The sequence below is a fragment of the Pseudoliparis swirei genome, chromosome 15 (assembly GCF_029220125.1).
Source record: "Pseudoliparis swirei isolate HS2019 ecotype Mariana Trench chromosome 15, NWPU_hadal_v1, whole genome shotgun sequence".
Classification (NCBI taxonomy): Eukaryota; Metazoa; Chordata; class Actinopteri; order Perciformes; family Liparidae; genus Pseudoliparis; species Pseudoliparis swirei.
In genome coordinates, this window is record NC_079402.1 from 18,766,101 (window position 1) to 18,787,490 (window position 21,390).

The following is a 21,390-nucleotide window of genomic DNA, read 5'->3' on the forward strand; positions in this document are numbered from 1 at the left end:
CGTTGGGAACATCAATCAAGTGTAATGTGTTAATGCTTAACGCATAAATAACCAAGTGGCGTTATATGGTTTCTAAAGTGACTTTGTTCAAGTTTTTTTTACTCATGACTCTTTTCTTTTCATTTACAGAAAGAGTTGAGTCTTCCGAGAAGAGGCAGTCTGTAAGTATCCAGATGTGTGTCACACGTAGACGTCTGCATTCAGTGGCTTGTCACGCTGCCTCATACGCGTGCAGATACTGACATTCAGCTGAAATAATCCTTGCATAAAGATTAATGTGTACAGTTCTAGCTTTTCAATCCATTTAGGCCCGTAGAATACATTTAGTCTGTTTGGGTCAAAGTCTTTACATTGGGTAGAAACATACAAACATTTTGATTCACTCTGAAAGTGTGTTTTCTACTTCTTATTTTTTATACCCTGCATATGTGTGCATATCTTTGATATTCAACTTGTTATGAGTTCATAGATACCAACAACATGATTGTGCTCCTGGTAGTTTCTGAAAGGCATTTTTTATTATCTTACTATATTCATCTTTGGCCACATGGGACTATTGTCGTCTCAGACGGAGTACAAAACACAAAAGATCTGAGGACATTTATTATTTCAGTACACACATCCGGGGGGTCTCCTATTCATATATATATATATATATATATTTGTTTGTGGAGCCTTTCTCTACTAATTGGCTTATTTTATACCTCAGAACAAATTTTTCTCTCTGAGAAAAGGGTTTTATGTTGATGTGAATAAACATTAATCAAAGTATTCAATAGCAGCACTGCATGATATAAACATAAAATATTTTAAAAAACATCACATAAAATAATCAAATATATGTTCATCGTGGTTTTTCCGTGAACAATACTCGAATGAGACGTTGTGATTAAAACGTTGTACTTTAATATGCATCATGGATGCAGATCCTATTGTGACTCATCTAGTGTGTTGGGAAGTGATGACGCTCGCAGGATATTTAGATTCAGATACTACGGGCTCTCCGGTTGAAGGGTGGCCAGGAATCACATCTGACGATTCTTGGCTGTACAATTATGTAAATCAGCGTCCCAATAAGCAAAATAGTATTTAATTTGTAAACATGCATTCTTGGCTTCAGATTCAAATGTAGTTTTTTTCTTCTTCTTTTTTTCCCTCTTGTTGATTGATAATAATAGAACATTTACATAAATACAGAATACATAAAGGTAGTGAACCAGGACATCTTCGACTGACCATCTCTCTGTGAATTGTGCATTCCCCAATCTCAACATGAAAGTGGATGACACTCCTTTAGTTACTGATTACCACCTTTCAGGGGATGGAGGTTGTTCTTTTTGGCAGCTGCCTGCAGTATTATGAACAAATATTTCTTTTATCATCTCCTATTTCTTTGGCAATACCCAAGAGGGACGAGCAGTGGTTCTCAGGGGAGTTTTAAACAACACTGCTTCAAAAATATTTCTCTCCAAAATGCACCGAGGACAGAACATGCGTTTACGATACTTTAAATACAATGGGACGGATCTGATGAAAAGAACTCCTATTTTTTTCAATGAAATCCATTTGTGAGTTTCCGAGTCCTCTCAAGATGTTCCCTGATACGTTGGCTCTGTTTTGGAGCACGACATTATTATTACTTTTCAAATAACATCTGCTTTACATCTGAATTAGTCAGTTGCTCTCAGATCAAGAAGTGGATGAATTTGCATTTGTTCCGCCGCATTATGGAAAACAGAGTGAAATACATAATTCATTACTGTCTGTTTGTATAATGGTCTGTTTTGTTGTCTGGTTGGTCACATTTCTAATTATTAATACGGTCGAGCTCAACGCACCGTGAACAATGAACTTTTCTTTTGAGTGGATGTTGGTGTGTCCCTGTGTGTCCCTGTGGACAAAAGGGGTAGTGTTTCCAGGGGACACTAAAAAGTGACGCACACGGTTGGGACATGCAGCACATGCAGTGAACTTATTGAAGTCGGCGATGCGTTAATATCTGAATATCGCGATCACAATAAGTCCATCACCTATCAGCGTGTTCCAGCCGTGTGCAACACTTTTTAGTGTCCCCTGGGGAAAAAAAACTTTTTATAGATATTGTGCATGTGACATCAAATTGATGATTTGGTTTCTGTGTCGTCAAGTTGGTGCGGATGTTTTCTTCATGCTGCGCATGTGTTGGGTTGTCTGTGGCTCGGGGGGGGGGAGCGGGTATCTCCCCTGGGTGCTCGACAGCCGCCCACTGCTCCTCAGTGCTTAGAGTTCAGATCTCATGTGGAAATAGAAATTCAGTTTACGTTTCAAGAATGGTGAAGATGTTTTTTTTAAATTCACCTGTTGAGTCTCTTTGCATGTGCCACCGTATAATAACGATGATGAAATTCATCTTTTATAGCCAGGTGAAGGCTTAATAGACTTCCTGGTTGTTCATTTTGCTCTGATTTGACACATTTTATGGCGGAAGGGAAATATTGACCTTTGACACCTTGCTGCTGTCGCTTGCACCTCACCAGAGGGGGCACCCAGTGTAATAGAGGTGAGCAATTACTAATGGGCTGCAGTGAGATCATAAACTGCACCGGTTTATATTTAGAGTAGTCGTTATGACCGGGGTCAGTATGACCGGGGTCGGCCTTTTCCACCAACTCGTTATCAATCTTGGAGATTTATTATTTCAATTTCCACGGCCGCAAGAAAGAGTTGGGTTGCAACTTTTTTCGATGTCGTTATCTGTGGAGTTGTTTTTATCGTGAGTCCCTCTGGCCCTATTTATAGGCTGACCTTAACAACTGGGAGTCTTTGGCTGGGTCCAATAAAAGAAATTGGCAACTCAAGGTGGACTCATATCGAGTTGTTGGGACATTTTTGTGAGATTCCGAGTTCTCGGCTCCGGCCGGCGTTGTTGTGCTGTCCAACGGCATCAGCTGCTTCCCCGTGCAACGGGATATGAACGAGAAATTGTTGACGGGAGGTTCTGTTACGTGGTCGTTTTACGGTTATACTCAATTCAACACATGTTGTCAGCGACACCTTCATGAAGTGCAGATGAAGTTGTTGTTGTCAGAGGTTGGACATTTACCTTTTTATATTTATGAGTCATTTTTTATTTAGACACTAACTCTTTTTTTTCGAGTATGACAAATATCTTGCTATTACTGAAATTATCAGCCAATGAACTTAAACTAGGCTGGTCACAATAGTTATTATATTCCACATTTTATGGAGCCTTACGTAACATTGCCCGTTGTGTTCGTATACAAAAGAATGTCAACGATATTTCAGAAAAAATATTTAAAAATAACAGCAAATGTGTGTTAATCGTCCTGTTTAAATTTTTTTTAAATGAATGTTATACATTTTTATTAATTTGATCAATGTTATTCATTTTTAATTTATTTAATTTATTTCATCTATTTTATTTGTATTTTTAGGAATTAAAAGTGAATTGCTTTAACAAAGGTATACTTGCATAATTATACCCTCATATTATCGATGTATCAGTGGTATGCAACACCACTAATCCTGATGGGCCTCATCCTCTTTAAATAACCAATGTTTCTCATGTTTTATGCATTTAAATCAATCAGTTCACACTTTTCTCACAGGCTGATTTGCCTCCACAGCATCTCTTTCACCTTTTCAACATTGTTGCTGCAGATTTCAAATGTCGCTGCACAAACCAATACGGGTCCATTGTTTATGGAATACATGCTCAGTGAGGAAAGAGTCGCTTGTAGCATAATTATTACCACAGAGCTTTGTCCCTTCATTGTTTTGTATTTGCAGCACACACTTTCTTTTCTGGTTCTTGTTGCACTGCCCCCTAGTGGCCACACATGTCTTAATGCAAGTTGAATAAAAGCACTGAGATACAGATTTATATTTAGAAGCCTTAGATGTTTACAAAAGAAACTTAAGTCCAGATCCTGTAGCTCCAAACGGTTGAAGATAAGAATGAACAATGAACAGATAATTATTATTGACCTGATTTCAAACCAATTCAAGCGGAACAAAAGCAGCGCCGTGCTGCGAGTCACGCATCGTTATTCACAGGTACAGGAGCAGTTGTGTATTCTCATGCAGAACCTGGCGAGTCGCCTTCCTTCAGAAGAATCTGATAACGCCGCTCGGCACGATAATTATCACAAATCAAAGTCAAAGTCAAAGTCAGTTTTATTTGTCAATTTTCCATATGTGCAAACATACAGAAGATCGAAATTGCGTTTCTCTTCTGTCCAACATAAAGTGAATTGTGCAACATATAGACAACATAGAGTGCAAAAATAGTAAAAAACTTGTGAACATATAGACAACATAAAGTGCATAGACAACATAAAGTGCAAAAATAGTAAGAAACATGTAAACATATAGACAACTTAAATTGTGCTAGCAGCATTCAGACATGCGAGTCTGAAAGAGGACGGAGTGGGAGGATGGGGAGAGAGTTCAGCTTCCTGACAGCCTGGTGGATGAAGCTGTTGGACAGCCTGGTGGTGTGAGCCCGGAGGCTCCGGTATCTCCTCCCAGAGGGCAGGAGGCTGAAGAGACCGTGTGAGGGGTGGCAGGGGTCACTCACAATCGAGGTCGCTTTGCGGGTGAGGCGGGTGTTGTATATGTCCTGCAGGGATGGGAGGGGGGGGAGTGAGGCACCCATGATCCTTCCAGCTGCCTTCACTATGCGCTGCAGGGCGTTCCTGCTGTGGTCTGTGCAGCTTCCGCCCCACACAGTGATGCAGTTGGTCAGGATGCTCTCGATGGTGCCGCGGTAGAAGGTGCACATGATGGATGGGGGGCTCCCTGCTTTCTTCAGTTTCCGGAGGAAGTAGAGGCGCCTCTGTGCTTTCTTTGCCAGCGATGTAGTGTTTGCTGTCCACGAGAGGTCCTCACTGATTTCCACCCCCAGGAATTTGGTGCTGCTGACCTGCTCAATGTCCACACCGTTGATGGTCAGTGGTGGGTGATGGGTGTGGCCTTTCCGGAAGTCAACAACGATCTCTTTGGTCTTGCTGTTGTTGAGCAGGAGGTTGTTGGCTCCGCACCACGTGGTCAGAAGGTTGACCTCCCTCCTGTAGAGGGTCTCGTCGTAATCACACTTCCCTCTGGCACATGCAGGACGAACTTAAAAGCTTAGCTTTCGTTACCCGTGTTTAATCAACCGCCGGTAGCCAAAGCTGACGTTGTTTTTGTTTATGGAAAAGTGTCACGTGATGAACAAAAAGTTTTTCAAACTAAAACAGAATTATTCTTTTTAAACCTCTGTTTTAAGGACACGGAAGCACTAATGTGGATGCTAGGCGTAAATGTATCAAACGTTTTTTAAATGAAAAGGTATTGATGTGGATGCAGGGTTTGTACGGTCATGGAAAACCTGGAAAAGTCATGGAATTTTAAAATGGTCATTTCCAGGCCTGGAGAAGTCATGGAAAAAACTTAAATCATAAAAGTTTTGGGAAAATCATGGAAATTTGTTAAAATCACATGTTCATTTACACCGAGTTTGAAATAATTAATATATTTTTTTAAAGAAAGACGCTCAAAATATAAGCCAGCGATAGCTCTCAATACGCAACATTTTCTACAGTTTTCATGTTTATACTGAGATTTTCGTTTGGTCATGGAAATTTGGTTTAAAGTCATGGAAAAGTCCTGGAAATCCATTGGTCAAAATGTGTAAGAACCCTGTGGATGTCGCCTCAAGGTGAGTGTCGATGTGTGAAGGCCTCTGTATGAGGAGCGAGGCTGATTTCAGGACAGAGTGGAGACTGTTTGCTCGTCGCCTCTGATCGTACATCCTGGTACGTTTTCTCAAGTTGTCGCAATATGCCCGCGACTTTTACAAAGAAGGTGCTGACAGGAGGTTCAAGGGTCAGATGTTTCCGTTTCTTCCTTTTTTAAAAGCTCTGATTCAAACAATTTCGTTTCTCCTGATTGAACTCACAATGCATGATGGAAAAACGTATCTGAGTAAAACAAACTGAGTGAAACTGTCTGAAAGTGACCGGACACCGTACGGGGCCACATTGTGTAGCCGAAGTTTGCAGCTGAGTCTCGAGCGGCTTTGCTCGAGATGCATCTTCTTCTGCTTCCGGTTGCTGCCCCTCCCCCACTGGTTCGCTGGTTCATGCCGTGTTCGGTGTCGTCTGCAAACATGATCAAAGTGATAAAGAATTCATTGGCGTACCGGATGAGTGAGTGAAGGTGTGAAGGAGTGAAGGAGTGAAGGAGTGAAGGAGTGAAGGAGTGAAGGAGTGAGGGAGGGAGTGAGGGAGTGAGGTAGGGAGTGCAGCAGCAACCGAGTGTTTGACTGACTCAGTACACACACTCCACATTTTGCTAGGCAGCACTTTCGACAGTCATGATTCATTGACATCCGTCATTGGTTAATGTTTTATTTTCTCCTCGCGATGTTGATGGAGCTTTCTGCAACGATACATGGGGATGAAATGCATCATGGGTGTTTTTTGTAAAAAATTTTTTTTTACAAATGATACGCAGCAGCTTTTGAATCCCCGCAGGGGCGAGGACCCTCTGCCGCGTCATCGTGCTCCACGACTCCGGGGTTCAGTCTCTGAAGCTCGGCTCATTCTCCCACTCGCCCGTCGGCTTTTTAAATGTTACAAACGAACGCCACCGCAGGGATGCATGTTTTAGCTCTTCTCTATACATTTATTCCCCCCCGATTCTATTGTACAACAAGGACCTGTAGCCAGGTGCGAGTGTGTTCCGTCTCACTGTGCACTTGACTGACGTGGAGTGACAGGTGGTGGTGCATTATGTTTTTCTTTTAGAAGATGACATCATCCCCGTTGCACCGTGTTTAGCGTCCTGACGAGGTGACTGCGCCTCAAGGAGGGGGAAGACGATATGCAGATTGAATTTATTGCTTTCATTTCTGCTACGTAGCAAGTCACCAGCTGGTGGAGGTGGAAAAAAAGGGGGGGGGGGTATATGTGCATGGGTTTTTTGAGGGAGCTGGTTTTAGAGGAGGGAATTGTCTTGCCTCCGTGCCCTTCGCAGGCTACTCAGGATCTTATTTGACAGCTTCAAGGTGGGAACTAGAAAGACCAAAACCGTAGCCCCCTTTTCCTGTGCTTTCTTTTTTCTTTTTACCCCCTCCCTTTCTGTGGGGGGAGAGGAAAACCAATCCGTCTCGTCGCACGGCGGTGGCTGCGTTTGGCTCTTTGTCAGTGCGGGAGGGCGGGAGGCAGGCAGGCAGACGGGCAGACGGGCAGAGTGAATGCACGATCATGACCACAATAGAGCCAACGAGCACAGTTCAACCATGAAAGCCCAGCGGGAGAGGCTGAGAATTCCGGGGCTGACGCTAGAGTGAGTATTCCCCTCCGTTATCCCACCGGGGAGGCAGCTCCCCTGCAGTCTGTGGCTTCATCTCTGTGTCGTGTGTGTGTGTGTGTGTGTGGCTGCCTTTCACTGTTGCCTGTGCGGCGTTAGCATTAGCATTAGCATCAGCAGTATCATCATCAGCATCTGCAGCAGGAAGTCTAACGACAAATCCTTCACAGCTCTGTAACAGAGGCTTACTTGTGTGTGTGTGTGTGTGTGTGTGTGCGCGTGTGTGTTCATTTTTGTTTTCGTGCTTCGTGTGTATGTGTGTGTGCGCATGTGCGCATGTGTTCTCACACATTTTAGTTTTCATGCTTGTGTGTGTGTGTGTGTGTGTTCCCGCATTTTTGTTTACATGCTTGTGTGTGATGGACAGCCAGATATCGTGTCACGCAAAGGAGTGCCGCAACTGCACAACATGCTTTCTTTGCTGGCCTGACACACTTACATTCACACTGTGCATACGAAGGAACCACACACACACAGACAGACACACACACACACACACACACGCACACGCACGCTCATAACACACTGATGATGAGTGTTTGTTGGATGTGATCATGACTCCAGTGAATCGCTGTGTTTACTTTGCAGGTTTCCCCTTTCATTAAAGCTACAGTCATCTTGATTATTTATTTATTTAGGCCAACGGGGTATTTGTTATGGTTGAAATTCAGAGCACACCATTGGATTAATGAGTGAATACATTAAATTAACCTCAACCATTATTTATATGTAGAGTCTATACACATTTCCAAACATATTTGTTCTAATTGTCAACAAATCCTATGAAAAGACTAAAATCAACATGTGACCTCCTCAGCGCTTCCTACTGAAGACATTATCTCATTTAAGATTATAGATTTCATAATTCCCCTTAAACAACAGGCTACTGTAATATTAGAGATCATTTGTCTATCTTCAGTGTCAACAATGATGCTCCAAAGACTTGTATCAGCCTTTGGATCAGCGGTTCTCGTCAGTGGGATACATTCATAGTTTTGGTTTGGTCTTTTCATGGAATGTCTTAATAATAAGAGAAATGTAGAAGAATCACCAGACGTATCCTTTAAAAAGGGTATTTTGGGCCGCATCTGCAGTAAAAGTTGCTCTCCTCTATGTGACCTCATGCGCTGCAGTGCCACCGTTCAAGGCTCCATCCATGACATCACCCGGTGATATCAGTCGGCCTCAGATATGTCCAACCCTATCACGCGTATGAAATTAGGTTAATCTGCAGTTAGATAATCTGTAGCTTTTGAGCACGTCATCTTTTTTAAAATTTTAGTCTGAATTGAAGCAACCTATGTGACACCCCCAATGTCAACCAGATGGAAACCACGGGAACCTGCTCCTTAAACACAGTTTGCTTCATCTGACGGGGATCATTAATCTTAATGTGGGCATGCTGCGTGTGCGTGTGCGTGTGTGTGTGTGTGTGTGTGTGTGTGTGTGTGTGTGTGTGTGTGTGTGTGTGTGTGTGTGTGTGTGTGTGTGCGTGTGCGTGTGTGTGTGTGTGTGTGTGTGTGTGTGGGGGTCTGTCATGTGTGTGATGAAATACAACTATTCACTCCACTCCGTTTAACTTGCAGCCTGACTCCCCGAAGCTTGAGCCCCACTCCCACTAGCCCCTGCAGTCCTTGCAGCCCGCTGCACGCGTTTCATTTTTGGAGGTAAGCGAGAGTCTTTTGTTGTTGTGGAGGCCTGTCGGTGCGCGGCCGGGTCGGTCCAGTCATCGTGCGTCGTACAACGCCGTTTGCCACCCCGAAAAACCATGTGCCATTGAAATGACATTGAAAGAGGAGGACACTTATATAATGTTGATGGTGTCAACCCCCCTCCTCCTCCTACTCCTCCTCCCTCCCTCCCATCTTGCTCCTCTCTGTTCTGAGGTTTATGCTCCTCTTTCATGTGCTAAGTAGGATTTGTGCCATTTGCAGTACATCAAAGTGAAGAATGGTCTCGAGCCGTCTGAATCCCGGCTGGATTGATTCATATATTGAAAACGGGGGAAAAGCTAGTTTTAGATTTCTCGACCGTTTTATGATTAGTATTTTGAAATCTTTGCGGCTGTTCGGATTATTTGGTGAACATCCAGACTTTTATCCTCGCGTCACTGAGATTATTTCTTTGTGTGTGTGTATCAAACCTTTTAGACGCTGTTCAATTTGGACCTAACTGCTTCAGAAACTTTTAGAAGTACAAAGCTCACTGCTCAAGAATTTAACGGATAGTCACAGTCTGTCCTTTTTTGGCGGGTGCGTTGACTTTATTTGAGCCGCTTCTGATTCGGTCAAGAGAAATAGTTTCTTTTCTCCAGCTCTTTCAAAACACTCAATATTGAAGACTTTTCAGTCTCAATGGAGAGCACGAAACACCCACCCATGTCTCCTCTGACCCGCTCTTCCTCTGCTCAGCGGGCATTTAAGTGAGTCAGCGCCATACAAGACTGTGGAGAGGGCTTTTTATTGACCATTTCTGTGTTTATTCCATCATGTACCAATTCGTAAAGTACAGAGATGAGTGACCTTTAATCTATTGAGGACATTACCCTTTACCGGGCCACAGTGTTGGAGCATCAACAGGACCATTTGACAGCAGCACTTTGCACAATTGTGTTTTTTAATGTCCCGGGGACATCGCAGTGAAAAGGTGGCTCATACTCTCAGATCTAGTGGTTATTCACGTTGAAAACAGCTCTGTGTTAAGGAAAAACACAAGATACTGAGAGTTTCAAGGCTTGTTGTTTCAGGTGCCGCTGACATGCAATATGATCCAGTAAGTGCAGTTACAGTAACAGGGTTATTTGTTTATTTGTTTATTTATTGGATCCCCATTAGCTGACGCCTTATTGACCGCTAATCTTCCTGGGGTCCACAGAAAGGACAAAATACAATACATACAAAAACATACAAAACATATCGTGAAACCAACAGTTAAAAAAATAGTGCAGTCAGATGCACAGTACAGTCGAAGGATAAGATATATGTTATGCAATTCAACTTAATTCATACAAAGAAAAAGAAAATCAGATGACTAAAAAGCAATAGAATACGTCAAGTGGTGAATGTTCTTAGGTGCGCCTTTAATTGTTTTTTGAATGACAAATTATTACTCATGTGAGTTAAACGAGGAGGTAGTAAGTTCCAAGTGGTAATTGCACGATAGATAACAGTACGTTTGAGGAGGTTAGTTCTTGGGGTTGGCGGTATCAATTGACCTAAACTAGCATTCCTTGTGTTATGGTTATGTCTGTTAAATGTGTATTGTAACTGATTGAAGAAATATACCGGTGTCTGATTAAATACTACTTTCCTGAAAAACATGAGAAGACAAAAGTGAAGTTGAGTTTCAACTGAGAACCATGACAGGCGAGAGTGCATAGATGCAGTATTAGTGTTACTTCATGAGTTCAAATGTGTATCAGACACTCAAACAATCTGGGAAGTATGTTCATCTTTCGTTGTGACGATGGTGACACGAAGGTTCATAAGTCACAGAGTAATCTTCCACTCGTAAGCACTCCGAGACAAATTTGTAATTTGTGAAATTGAGCTATACAAATAAACTGAATTGAATTGAATCGTGTGCTTACTTGTCCGTGATTGGCCAACACCGGAAGCTTTCAGCAAAGTTGAGACTCTTGATTCTTGAACATTTTGTATGCTTTTGCCAGCGGATCTCGCACATGCACGACAGGGCTGCGAAAATTGGCAAGAAATGAAGGTTTAAATATTTGTTTTAAAGAAACATATTTTGTGCATTATGTCCACGCCGCCGTGTCGTGTCTGGCCGCGAGAAGACGCAGCACTACGCGGCTCTGAACCGCTGACATGATGATTTGTAATATCTTCTCGTTTCACTACAAAAACATGAATTATGTGGCAGCCGGAGGGAAATCGACGGAATGTTTTCCTACTTTCTGTGGACTTTATTGTCTGTGATTTCCAGTGAATATCACAACATAAAATGTTTTAAAAGTAGACACGATGGAAGAAAATCATCTCGTAAGCATCTACAGATTGACCTGCAGCACACAGCTGGTCGGTACATGGGTTGTTTATGTTAGGACACAGTGTCTCTCTCTCTCTCTCCCTCTCCCCCTCTCTCTTTCTCTCTGCATATTTATTTTTCAGTTTGACCCAACGTTACATTCACTATGTTTGTAAAATCATCACCACACACACAATTTTTGGCGAGAAACGGGGAATGTTTCATTTTTAACAACATCACGTTTTCACCTTGAACTCATTCCCATGAACCCAGTTGTGTTTTTATTTTCCAGCTTTTATATTTCCTATCACTTATCAGAGTAGAAAGTGCTTCCACAAAATATGCCGACCTTTCCCAAGATAACAGATTCCCGCTTGTGCTAATTCATTTTATTCCAGTTATGATTTTATATGATAGCTCTCAACAGTTTTATAGATTGTGAAGACAGTAACACTGATCTTTTTCTCTGCACACAGAAGTACTGCATGTCAACATGTCAATACTGTCAATGAATACCGTAATAACCACAAATGTCCTGTTTTTTGTTTGTTTTGTTTACGTTGTGGCTCTCGAGTTGTTCTGCTTGTCGTGCCGCTGCAGCCGGTGACCTCCCTGTTCCGCCTCCTCTGAGCTACTTTGACTTTGAGCCATCGTTTCTTATGTGGAGCGCATAACCGGAGCAGAGCCATAATTAGAGTGAAGGCTGTCGCTCTGGCCCGTGGGGAGCCCGGACGGAGCCACACACGGTGACTCAATGCCGGCAAAATGGCTTTGTGCGACACTTTTATCTCGTTCGGAGAACCAGCGGGTTCTGTGCCGGTCGTGGCCCTTTTCGCTCGGCATCTCTCTTCCTGAGCTTCAGAGTCCCTCCCAGGCAAAAAGCTCTCGGCAAGTCATTGAAACCAGTGATCTCGGTCCCGTCCTAATGACCACGGTGGTGGTCTGTTTGTCTTGACCTCCCAAGGTCATCCTGACATCTTGTGTATTTGTGCTTTAGAGTCGGCGTCGCTTCTGAAATGCTGAAGCTTTAAAGCGGCGTCGATGAAATACGAAGGGTGAGAGGAAAACTACGTGTTTTAGTTTTCTCGTGTGAACCATCCCTCCAGACTAACGATCACTTTTCAAAAGATGGGGCGAGAAAAAACAAATCAGCGGCGAACAATGAGCCCGTTATTTGTCATGCCAGACATGCCGAAGAGGCAATTTATCAGAGACGCGTTGGACGAACGCACCTCCAGTGAATCGGGATCAACAATTATTTGGGAGTAGCGCTTTAGAAAATTATAATTATTAACAATATCTGATACTGACTTTCTCAATTATTTGGTGAATCGCTTGGTTTTGGTGCTTTTAAAATGTCAGAAAATGGGAACAAATTGTCATCTTTGTTTCGAATAAATTCCAAGTTGACATATTTTAACAGTTTAAAGAAAAGTCGAAAATATTCACACGAGAGAATGTGGAACCAGCTGGTTTTTGCTATTTTGCATTTTTTTTTTTTATGCAGGTATTCGATTATCTAATTTGTTGACCATAAATATAAAATTGGGTTATTGAAGATAATTTTTTTAATGCCAGTTGCATTTATCTTGGTTTTCGTTTGCTCGCACAAGGTCGTTTTTTTCTATTTCTGTAAAGCCCGATAAGACCCCATGAATGTTTTGAGGCTGGATGGAGAAAGTAAAGTAACACGTCGACCTCACTCCATCAATCATGTGAGAGCAGCGCGCTCAGACTCCGCACACACTCCCTCTTATCGCCGCTCTCGTGTTCTGTTCTAGCAGCGCGGCCGAGTATCTGCAGGGCTGAACTTTGCTCTCTCCCGTGGGGGAACGTCCGTTGGAGGCCAGTAATCAATGCCTGGAGCCCAGCGGTGGGTTCTTGGTGCGGGTGGTTCGGCGTATTGTTTAGTTTGAAAGCCCCGACGGCTACTCGGGAGAATGTGTCGTCGTGCTGTCCGCTCGCTCAGCTGACTCTGAACTCTCACGTACGCGCAGGACTCTCGAGCCAAATTCATCACCCAAGTGGCAAAAAAAAAACTCTTCGCGTGCAGCTCTTCCAAACTTTTTTTTAAAAATGTCACTTTCTCACAGTTTTAAGTGCTTTCTTAATCGCTGTGTGGCAATATTTGGACGTCGTAAACAAGGATAAAACTTCAGATCATTTTTTTAGTCGCCGTTTGTGTTCGGCCAGATAACACGACTCAAGGATCAAAGGTGAGGAAGTTAAGGTGAGGCTCCCGTCCAATGAATGAAGCCGGGCTGCCGGGGATAATCTTCGCGGCAGCAGATGATTTCCAACGCAAAAGAAAACCATTTCCATTTCAAGAAGATCCCTTCTTAATACACTGACCCACCCAACATCTGGAGGGGTGCCAGTCTGGGAAAGCTGCAAGTGCGCGGCAGCGTCTGCTGACGATGCAGCACCCCTGCTGACTCGCAACCCCCCCCTGCACAGGATGCGAAGTGGTAGATGCCGGTTACGTGATATGAAGCATGTTGAGCAGGGTGAAGCGTTTGGGATACGGAGCACAGTCGCAGTGAAAGGGGGGGGGGGGGCGGGACACAGTCAGTCGGTGTTGGGTGTCGTTTCCCCTGTAACAGTGGAGGCTGACGACGCCTGACCTGGATCTCACACACACACACACACACACACACACTCTGTGTGCCTTTCAGGACCCTCCTCCCTGGATTACTTTTTCTCCTTTGAGGACAGCGGAGGTCAAGGCGTCCTCTCTGCCGTTGTGTGTTCATGCCGCAGCTGGCTGCAGATGTGCCTGTGCACAGGAAGTTTGGACCCCAGGAGAGCTGCTGTCGGGGTACTTGTCCGGACTCCTCCTCCTCCTCCTCCGGAGGTCGCTTCCCCCTGAACCCCGAAAGCCGTCGCTTCTCCTCGCCCGGTCTCCGGAAGCCGCCTCTGCACCTCCCTCTGTGGCATGACTCGGACACGATGTCTGATTCCAGCCCGTGGACGGTGCTGTCCAACTTTAACACGCCACATTTCTTCAGTGGCGCCCGTCTGCGCCGGTCCAAGAGGTAACCTTCAAAACAGTTTGAAGCATTGCCGTATTGCGTGTCGCCTTATAGACGCGCTTCTTTGCAAATGACCACCAATCTGCCCGAGCTAAACGGTTATCATCCTCCCAAAGGAGTATCGGTTGTGTCGTTTTCTGGATGGGATGGTCCTCCGTGTGTTTTAGAATATGCCATCAGCATGCATTCGAAGCTGGGTGTTGCCTTCTAGCCTATTGTGCGTTCTTTGCTTTGTGAGTCAAATGGTAATTTAAAGTTAATTGTTGAGGCCGTCTCGTGTTCCTGGCACAGGATGTGCACTTCCTCCTTTACGCCGCCCCCCTTAATTAAGAGTTGGAAAGTGGAAACGCTGATTGTTTACTAAATGTCCGTCACTGATTGTTGTTGTTGTTGTTGTTGCAGTTTCTGTCCCACGCCTTGGCATGTGGTGGTTTCAACAAACTACTGCATCTAAATGTTTCATGCGTTCTATTTCCCTTTGTGTGTTTAGCTCCTGGTTCAGAGCTAATCCACTTGATGACAGTTCTTCTGCACATGGTGTGGTGACTCCGATATAAGCGATACTTATCTTTAATCCCCGTCCCCGAACATGAAATACTGGCTGCGTTTTGGACGTCGTGCGTAAATATTGTTTCATATTTGAAAACCGCTGTCAGATCTCGAGTCTCGCGCTGTGAAGTAAATCACAGTCTGAGATCACAGCCACGTTTTTCTGCTGTGTGTTTGTGTCTGTGAATAAATTGCTGACTCACAGAGGGTCAGTTTAATTTAAGGGTTTCAAGTTATTCCCTAAAAACTGTAATGACTGCCCTCCTTTTTAAGTATAACTCTTTCTTTTTGTTATGATCAGATTCTGATATATGCTCCCAATATTTAAACAAGACAATGTACATTCAAGTACACAATGCAAATATATAAGCTATATTAACCATATGTATTACCATTAGGTACACAGTTGAATATGCGACGCACTTAATGTGAAAACATAATCTCCTGAAGAGCTAATACTGTACATCCTCAGATGTAGAAAAGCCGTCTTCAGAGCTGCTCTGCTTCCACCCAAGCAGCATGTTTTTAAATACTATTAATAGCCTCGTGTGTCATGTGAGTGACGTTGAATTTGGGTTCGTCAGCAGCGATTTATGTGGCGTTGTGCTCTGTCAGCTCACTTGACGGCTCTGACGAGGGAGCAACGCTCCCAGAAGTGGGAAGAAGAGATGAATGGTGGCTCTCGCTGGTTGGCGTGGGTCAGGATCAGACACGCTGAGAGTTATCGGAGTGTTGTGAATCAAAGGCGTTTATCTATTTCTGCCTCTCTGTTCCCAAAATAAAGTAAGCACGCTGATGGCTTAAGAAATAGTTTTTGACAGATTTGGATTACTTTGTGACAATAAAGGAGTTGCAGTAATGTAGGTCAGTGTGGAAATGAGTTAAATGTCCAGGTACGACGTGCATGACATACTTTAACCATGACGTGGAAAGATTCTCTCACTTTGATAAACACCTTTTTTAAATGTATTTTTCTGTCGTTTGAAGAAAAGACCTCTGGCTTGAGGAGATTTCACGAGGCTGAGGGTTTTGCATTAAGCCGAGACCGACAAAGCCTCCTATGGATCCATCTGCAGTACGGCGTACATCGCTGGCCTACTTTCTTTCTCCCCATCATCTTCGCCCAGGGCTCCTTTCCCCTCCCTTTAGAGTCTCTCTCAGCCTTTCTGGCCACAGAGGTGGCTCAGGCTCAGCTGGGCACCAGACGTGGCGGAGATGGCCAGATGAGCTGTGTTTTGGATTGTCAAGAAACCCCAAAGCGGTGGTTTAAAAAACGGCCCACGTGAATGTCACTCCACTCAACAAGAGGCGTTTAAAATGTTGCAAATGGCAGGAGTGTGAGAGGGTGAGAGGGAGAGAGGGAGAGAGGCAACAAGAGGCTTGATTGGGCATCCGGGTGGCGTCCTCTTGGCCTAATCCACAGTGAGCGGGTATGAATAGATCTCGTTAAATCTGATTCTCTTTGATGTAGCACCTGTGTACCAGATATGATCCTCTCCCTCCCCGTCACGATGAATGATGGGCGTCACGTGGCCACGCTCTTGACTGCAGGTTAGCCCTCGGATGCACTCGACTAAACGAGGACGAGTGGGATTTCAGTTCAAATATTGGTTTGCTCCTCTCATTTATGGAGATGGACACGGTGTTTTTGGCGTGACAATGTGGGCGGCAGACCTGCGGTGGACGACGAGCAGCGTGGGAAACTTATTTTGACAGTTATTGAACTGCATGAAAGAAAGAAAAATTAGTTTTCTTGTCCTGAAGCTATTTGCTTTTACTGTGAGGTTTGCTCATAACCGGACAAACTATATCATTTAGAGAATCCATGCCCCGAATAAACTAAATTGTAATGCTCGTTTGTGGGCAGGTTTCCTTCACAATTAATTTTTACCAAAGTCTTTTATTTATAACAGACGAACAGATGAGTGGGTTTAACGGCATCGGTGGTATTAGATGACCCCATACCCACAAAAATATCAATAGAACAGCAGTGAACACGAGTTGATCAGATCAGCGCCACAGAAATAGACATTTATAAAAAATGTAATAATATTTTCTCCAAAATATGCAAATGAAATTGATTTCAAAAAGTTGATGAAAAAATAAATATGACCGATCTGAATAATTTGTTTGTTTTTTTGCATGCAGTTTGCTTTGGTTTTACTTGAGCTGATTTCTGTTTCAAGTTTCTTTAAAAAAAATTTAAGACATGCAAAGTTCACGTACCTCGTGACTTTTTCAACTGGTCTGGATCACTCGTGAATGTAATTGGAGAGCGGGGAGGAAATTCAAAGTTCAAGAAAATTGACAGAAATAATCTTTAATCTCTTGTACGATACAAATCTGACTGATTCTTGCACGAGGACCAATATCTGTCAGATGTTTCTTGTGCCTAAAAAAGATGAACGTTGACCTCAAATTACTCCATTGCATATGAGTTCCCCCCCCCCCCCCCTTTTGTCCAACCATGCAGTTCGTATGAAAATGTTCTTCTCCCGAAGCTGAACTGACAGAAATCATATAATTTGCTCAGAAGTTAAAGTTGTCTTCGCTCTGGGATGTTTTTTTGCTTCTGTGTGTGACATTAAATAACGCTTGAATATGAATTCTATGAAATCCAAACATATCAGTTGCATTTCACATTTTATTTCTCATCTGTAATGACTTTTAATTCAGAAATGAGTGACCTCTGCTTGAAGGTCATTGCTTTCTTCAATATCCAAATGACATAAATCGTCTCTGCAACTCATGGAATCATTAAGAGTTTGCATCCTCTACCACTGATTGATTAATATTTAGTTTCTGAGCATTTGTTATCTCTGCATTCATCATCACATCAGACGTCAGCGTGTGGCCGATTGCTCAACCGTGAAGCAGGAGCGAGGCCTCCTCTGCCGATGAATATGGAGTCATCGTTCAAACCATGCGGCAAATTATGTGGGAAAATTGCCCGTCGGTAATTTACACCAAGAGCACAAACAATCATCCAAGGGATTAATTGGAATTAGTGAACAGAATTGTCTTCTTGAAAGCTTATAGCTGGTGAGGAATAATAAACAATATCCATCCCGGTGTGGTTTCAGGCAATGTGGCGGTTCAAATGTACACATAATACACAAGTTAAGAATACTTGCAAAGAGTAACTAGGGGGTCGCTTAATTCATCTACAGGCCGGCAAATACACAATTTCCAACGTTTGATCAAATCTTTTATAGGTTTTCGAGATATGCACATGCAAAAGAAAAGATGTACACATTGTACGTATACAAAGGTACTCAGACAAAAAACATAAAAATAGAATATATAGGAATATATATATATAAATACGGGTAGACATGCAAGAACCTGTACACATATAACATATATACAGGACTGTCTCAGAAAATTAGAATATTGTGATAAAGTTCTTTATTTTCTGTAATGCAATTAAAAAAACAAAAATGTCATGCATTCTGGATTCATTACAAATCAACTGAAATATTGCAAGCCTTTTATTCTTTTAATATTGCTGATTATGGCTTACAGCTTAAGAAAACTCTAAAATCCTATCTCATAAAATTTTAATATTTCCTCAGACCAAGTAAAAAAATAAGATTTATAACAGCTGAGTGTTTGTCAAGGCTCAGGAAACCCTTGCAGGTGTTTCGAGTTAATTAGACAATTCAAGTGATTTGTTTAATACCCTACTAGTATACTTTTTCATGATATTCTAATATTTAGAGATAGGATATTTGAGTTTTCTTAAGCTGTAAGCCATAATCAGCAATAAATCAGAATAAAAGGCTTGCAATATTTCAGTTGATTTGTAATGAATCCAGAATGCATGACATTTTTGTTTTTTAAATTGCATTACAGAAAATAAAGAACTTCATCACAATATTCTAATTTTCTGAGACAGTCCTGTATGCACATACCTGCATACCCTAATACACACACACACACACACACACACACACACACACACACACACACACACACACACACACACACACACACACATATTGTTAATTTACCCCCCTCCCACTCCCAATTACTTTTGACACTTTTATTCATGTGGTTATATTCATTCTCCCGGTTTCCGAGCGGCCTCGGAGCTCCTGTGAGAGCGGCGTTCATAAAGAGATGAAGGCGGCTTCTCTGTTCTTGGTTTTGGATTCTCGTCAGGATGGTCCAGGAATGTAAACAAAATACTAAATACAATACAATCATAGCGTATTAATACGAATGTGACCAGCCATATTTAAAGATCTGAACAATGACATCTTGAAATTGTCTCCCCCAAAAAATTGCCACAAAAACTCAATCAAAACAACCAGAAAGTTTTCAAAATATAAAGTTACATATTTGAGATTCAATCATTTTGGTTTTTAGTGATAATTTTTTTTCTTTTTTCTAGATGTCTAAAACTAATCTGTCTGAAGGCATGAAGGTTTTTTTCCGATGCTTCCCGGCAGCATCGGGACAAATGAGTTGGCAGTTCTCCAGGTGTGAGAAGCGAGCGAGCGAACAACGTCAATCATAACAGAAGAGGAAACATATGGGAATGTTTTCTTGAAATTTGCATCGCGTGTCACCGCCACGGGAACTGTGCTCAATCTCTTCAGAAGAGGACAGTAAATATTTAACGAAGCCCAGTAATTTGGCAACTGATATCCCGTCTGGAGACAAATGGCAATTGTCAAAAATACCCAACAAATAAATATCCAAATGGTTTAATATTTGAATGCAGCCCTGAAACCACGAACATCCACGCAGACGTACATGTAAAAGCAGAGCAGGGATTCACCCACGCCCAAGGTCCAAGGTCCAAGGTTCAAGGTCCAGGGTTCAAGGTTCAAGGTCCAAGGTTCAAGGTTCAGGGTTTCTATTTGACATTTGTGCCTAGACCAACAGTCCAGACACATTGGAATTGTTTTGCAGAGGTACAAACACACTATAATAATTAAAACAAATATAAAAACACACTGTACATAAGGTTGTAGAATATACAGTATTAGTTACAGTAAAAAAAATCAAAAGTTATCAACATAAAAAAAGGAGAGGGCAGAGGTTAATACATTACATTGTAATAGAGTATCCAGTCAGAGTGTTTGTGATTAGTGTAATTTTTTTTACCGCGTTTCTGGAAATTAAAAGTGACATTTAAAAAGTGACATTACAACCACAAAATTGATCCCTTAGACCAGGAGCTATTTGCTGATTGTAGGCAAACATTGAAGTCCCCCACTGACATTTTAATGCAAGCATCAGAGTGTATTATAACATATTGAATTGTAATACATTATGATATTTTTATAATGCATTTTAATCCGTTTTATAATGTATGATAATGTGGTTATAAATCACTCTTCAGTGGTAAGCTCTAAGTGAGGTGAAACATGAATATTTGACTCCGTCTCTCTCATAGCTGCAGGACGAGCAACAGAAAAAGCCTGATCGGCAGCGGTCAGTCTTCAGGCTTACCGCGACCTCACTCCCCCCTCTCATCTCTCACGGGTAAGTGTTTGTTCAGCACATGTGCGTGTCTATTAATTCATGAGTAAACACTGTCTTTGCGCCCCTGTGTCATGTTCGCCGCACTGCAAAATACTGGGACCTGCCAGTAGAAGCATAATCCTCCCGCCGGAAACCAGCACTTATCGTACGATATGGATATTGTAGAATAAATGAAGGCATAATTCATTTCCACATTCATTTGTGTTGACAGCGTAGCATACAAGTGCTCGTCTGGTGCAGAAGTCTCCATCTTGGTCAGTTCTGTTGTGTTTTTGTTGGGAGTCGAACCGCATCGTGACGAGTTAAAGGGCAGTGATTGAGCCGGGTGAGGAAGTGGTGGCCTGCAGAGAGGAAATGCACAGGAGCAGAGGGAGGGCAGCCCTCATTGACCACGGGGCGTTTTATTTCCTGGCCCTCGAGTCAGCCGAGTTAGAGCCTCGGCTCACAGCGCCGAGGTCTGTGAGGAAGAGGCTCGGTCTTTAAAATGGAATCCCAAAACCTCAGTGTTACTGGTAATGAGTGTGTTCAGCGCGGGGACGACCTCTCGCTGTGGCTCAGCCGTCACATTGGTACCAAAGGTGAGAAAAACATCCTTTCAGTTCCTTGTTTACAGCCGGGAGATGAAGTACACACAATAATTAAAAGGGTTTCTACATGAATAATGTTTTGCTTCTGAATTTCCAGGCCGTCGCTCCGCATTCATAGACGATCAAACTCATTTATTTCATAAGCAACCTTTCCCTTGAACAACGATTCTTGTTATTTATTTCAGACAATGTTCTTAGCACTCGGGAGATAATCTGTGTCTTCAGGTGCAGGATTTCCTCTGTAATTGGTTGTGATTAAGATTACAGTCCATTTAAATAGGAGCACTAACGAGGTTCGGTGGCGCTGTCATTGTGCCCCAGTATGGAACATTTCTGATTAAAGCTGCACCATAAGGGGAAAATAAACTGTCTTAATTGGTGTC

The 21,390-nt window shown here is 42.7% G+C and overlaps 1 protein-coding gene across 6 annotated transcripts in view; it reads left to right on the forward strand.

Moving 5' to 3' along the window:
• mast4 (microtubule associated serine/threonine kinase family member 4) overlaps positions 1-21,390 on the forward strand; it is an 85,219-nt gene that overhangs the window by 41,186 nt on the left and 22,643 nt on the right. For 4 of the 6 annotated variants that reach the window (XM_056431807.1, XM_056431808.1, XM_056431809.1 and 1 more), the window contains 2 exons: positions 130-161; positions 20,332-20,420. In XM_056431807.1, coding sequence (XP_056287782.1) covers positions 130-161; positions 20,332-20,420 — 121 coding nt within the window. Of the gene's footprint in view, positions 1-129; positions 162-2,039; positions 7,333-8,942; positions 9,024-13,985; positions 14,379-20,331; positions 20,421-21,390 lie in introns of those variants that run through there. The other 2 variants (XM_056431811.1, XM_056431810.1) reach the window with 2 other exon arrangements.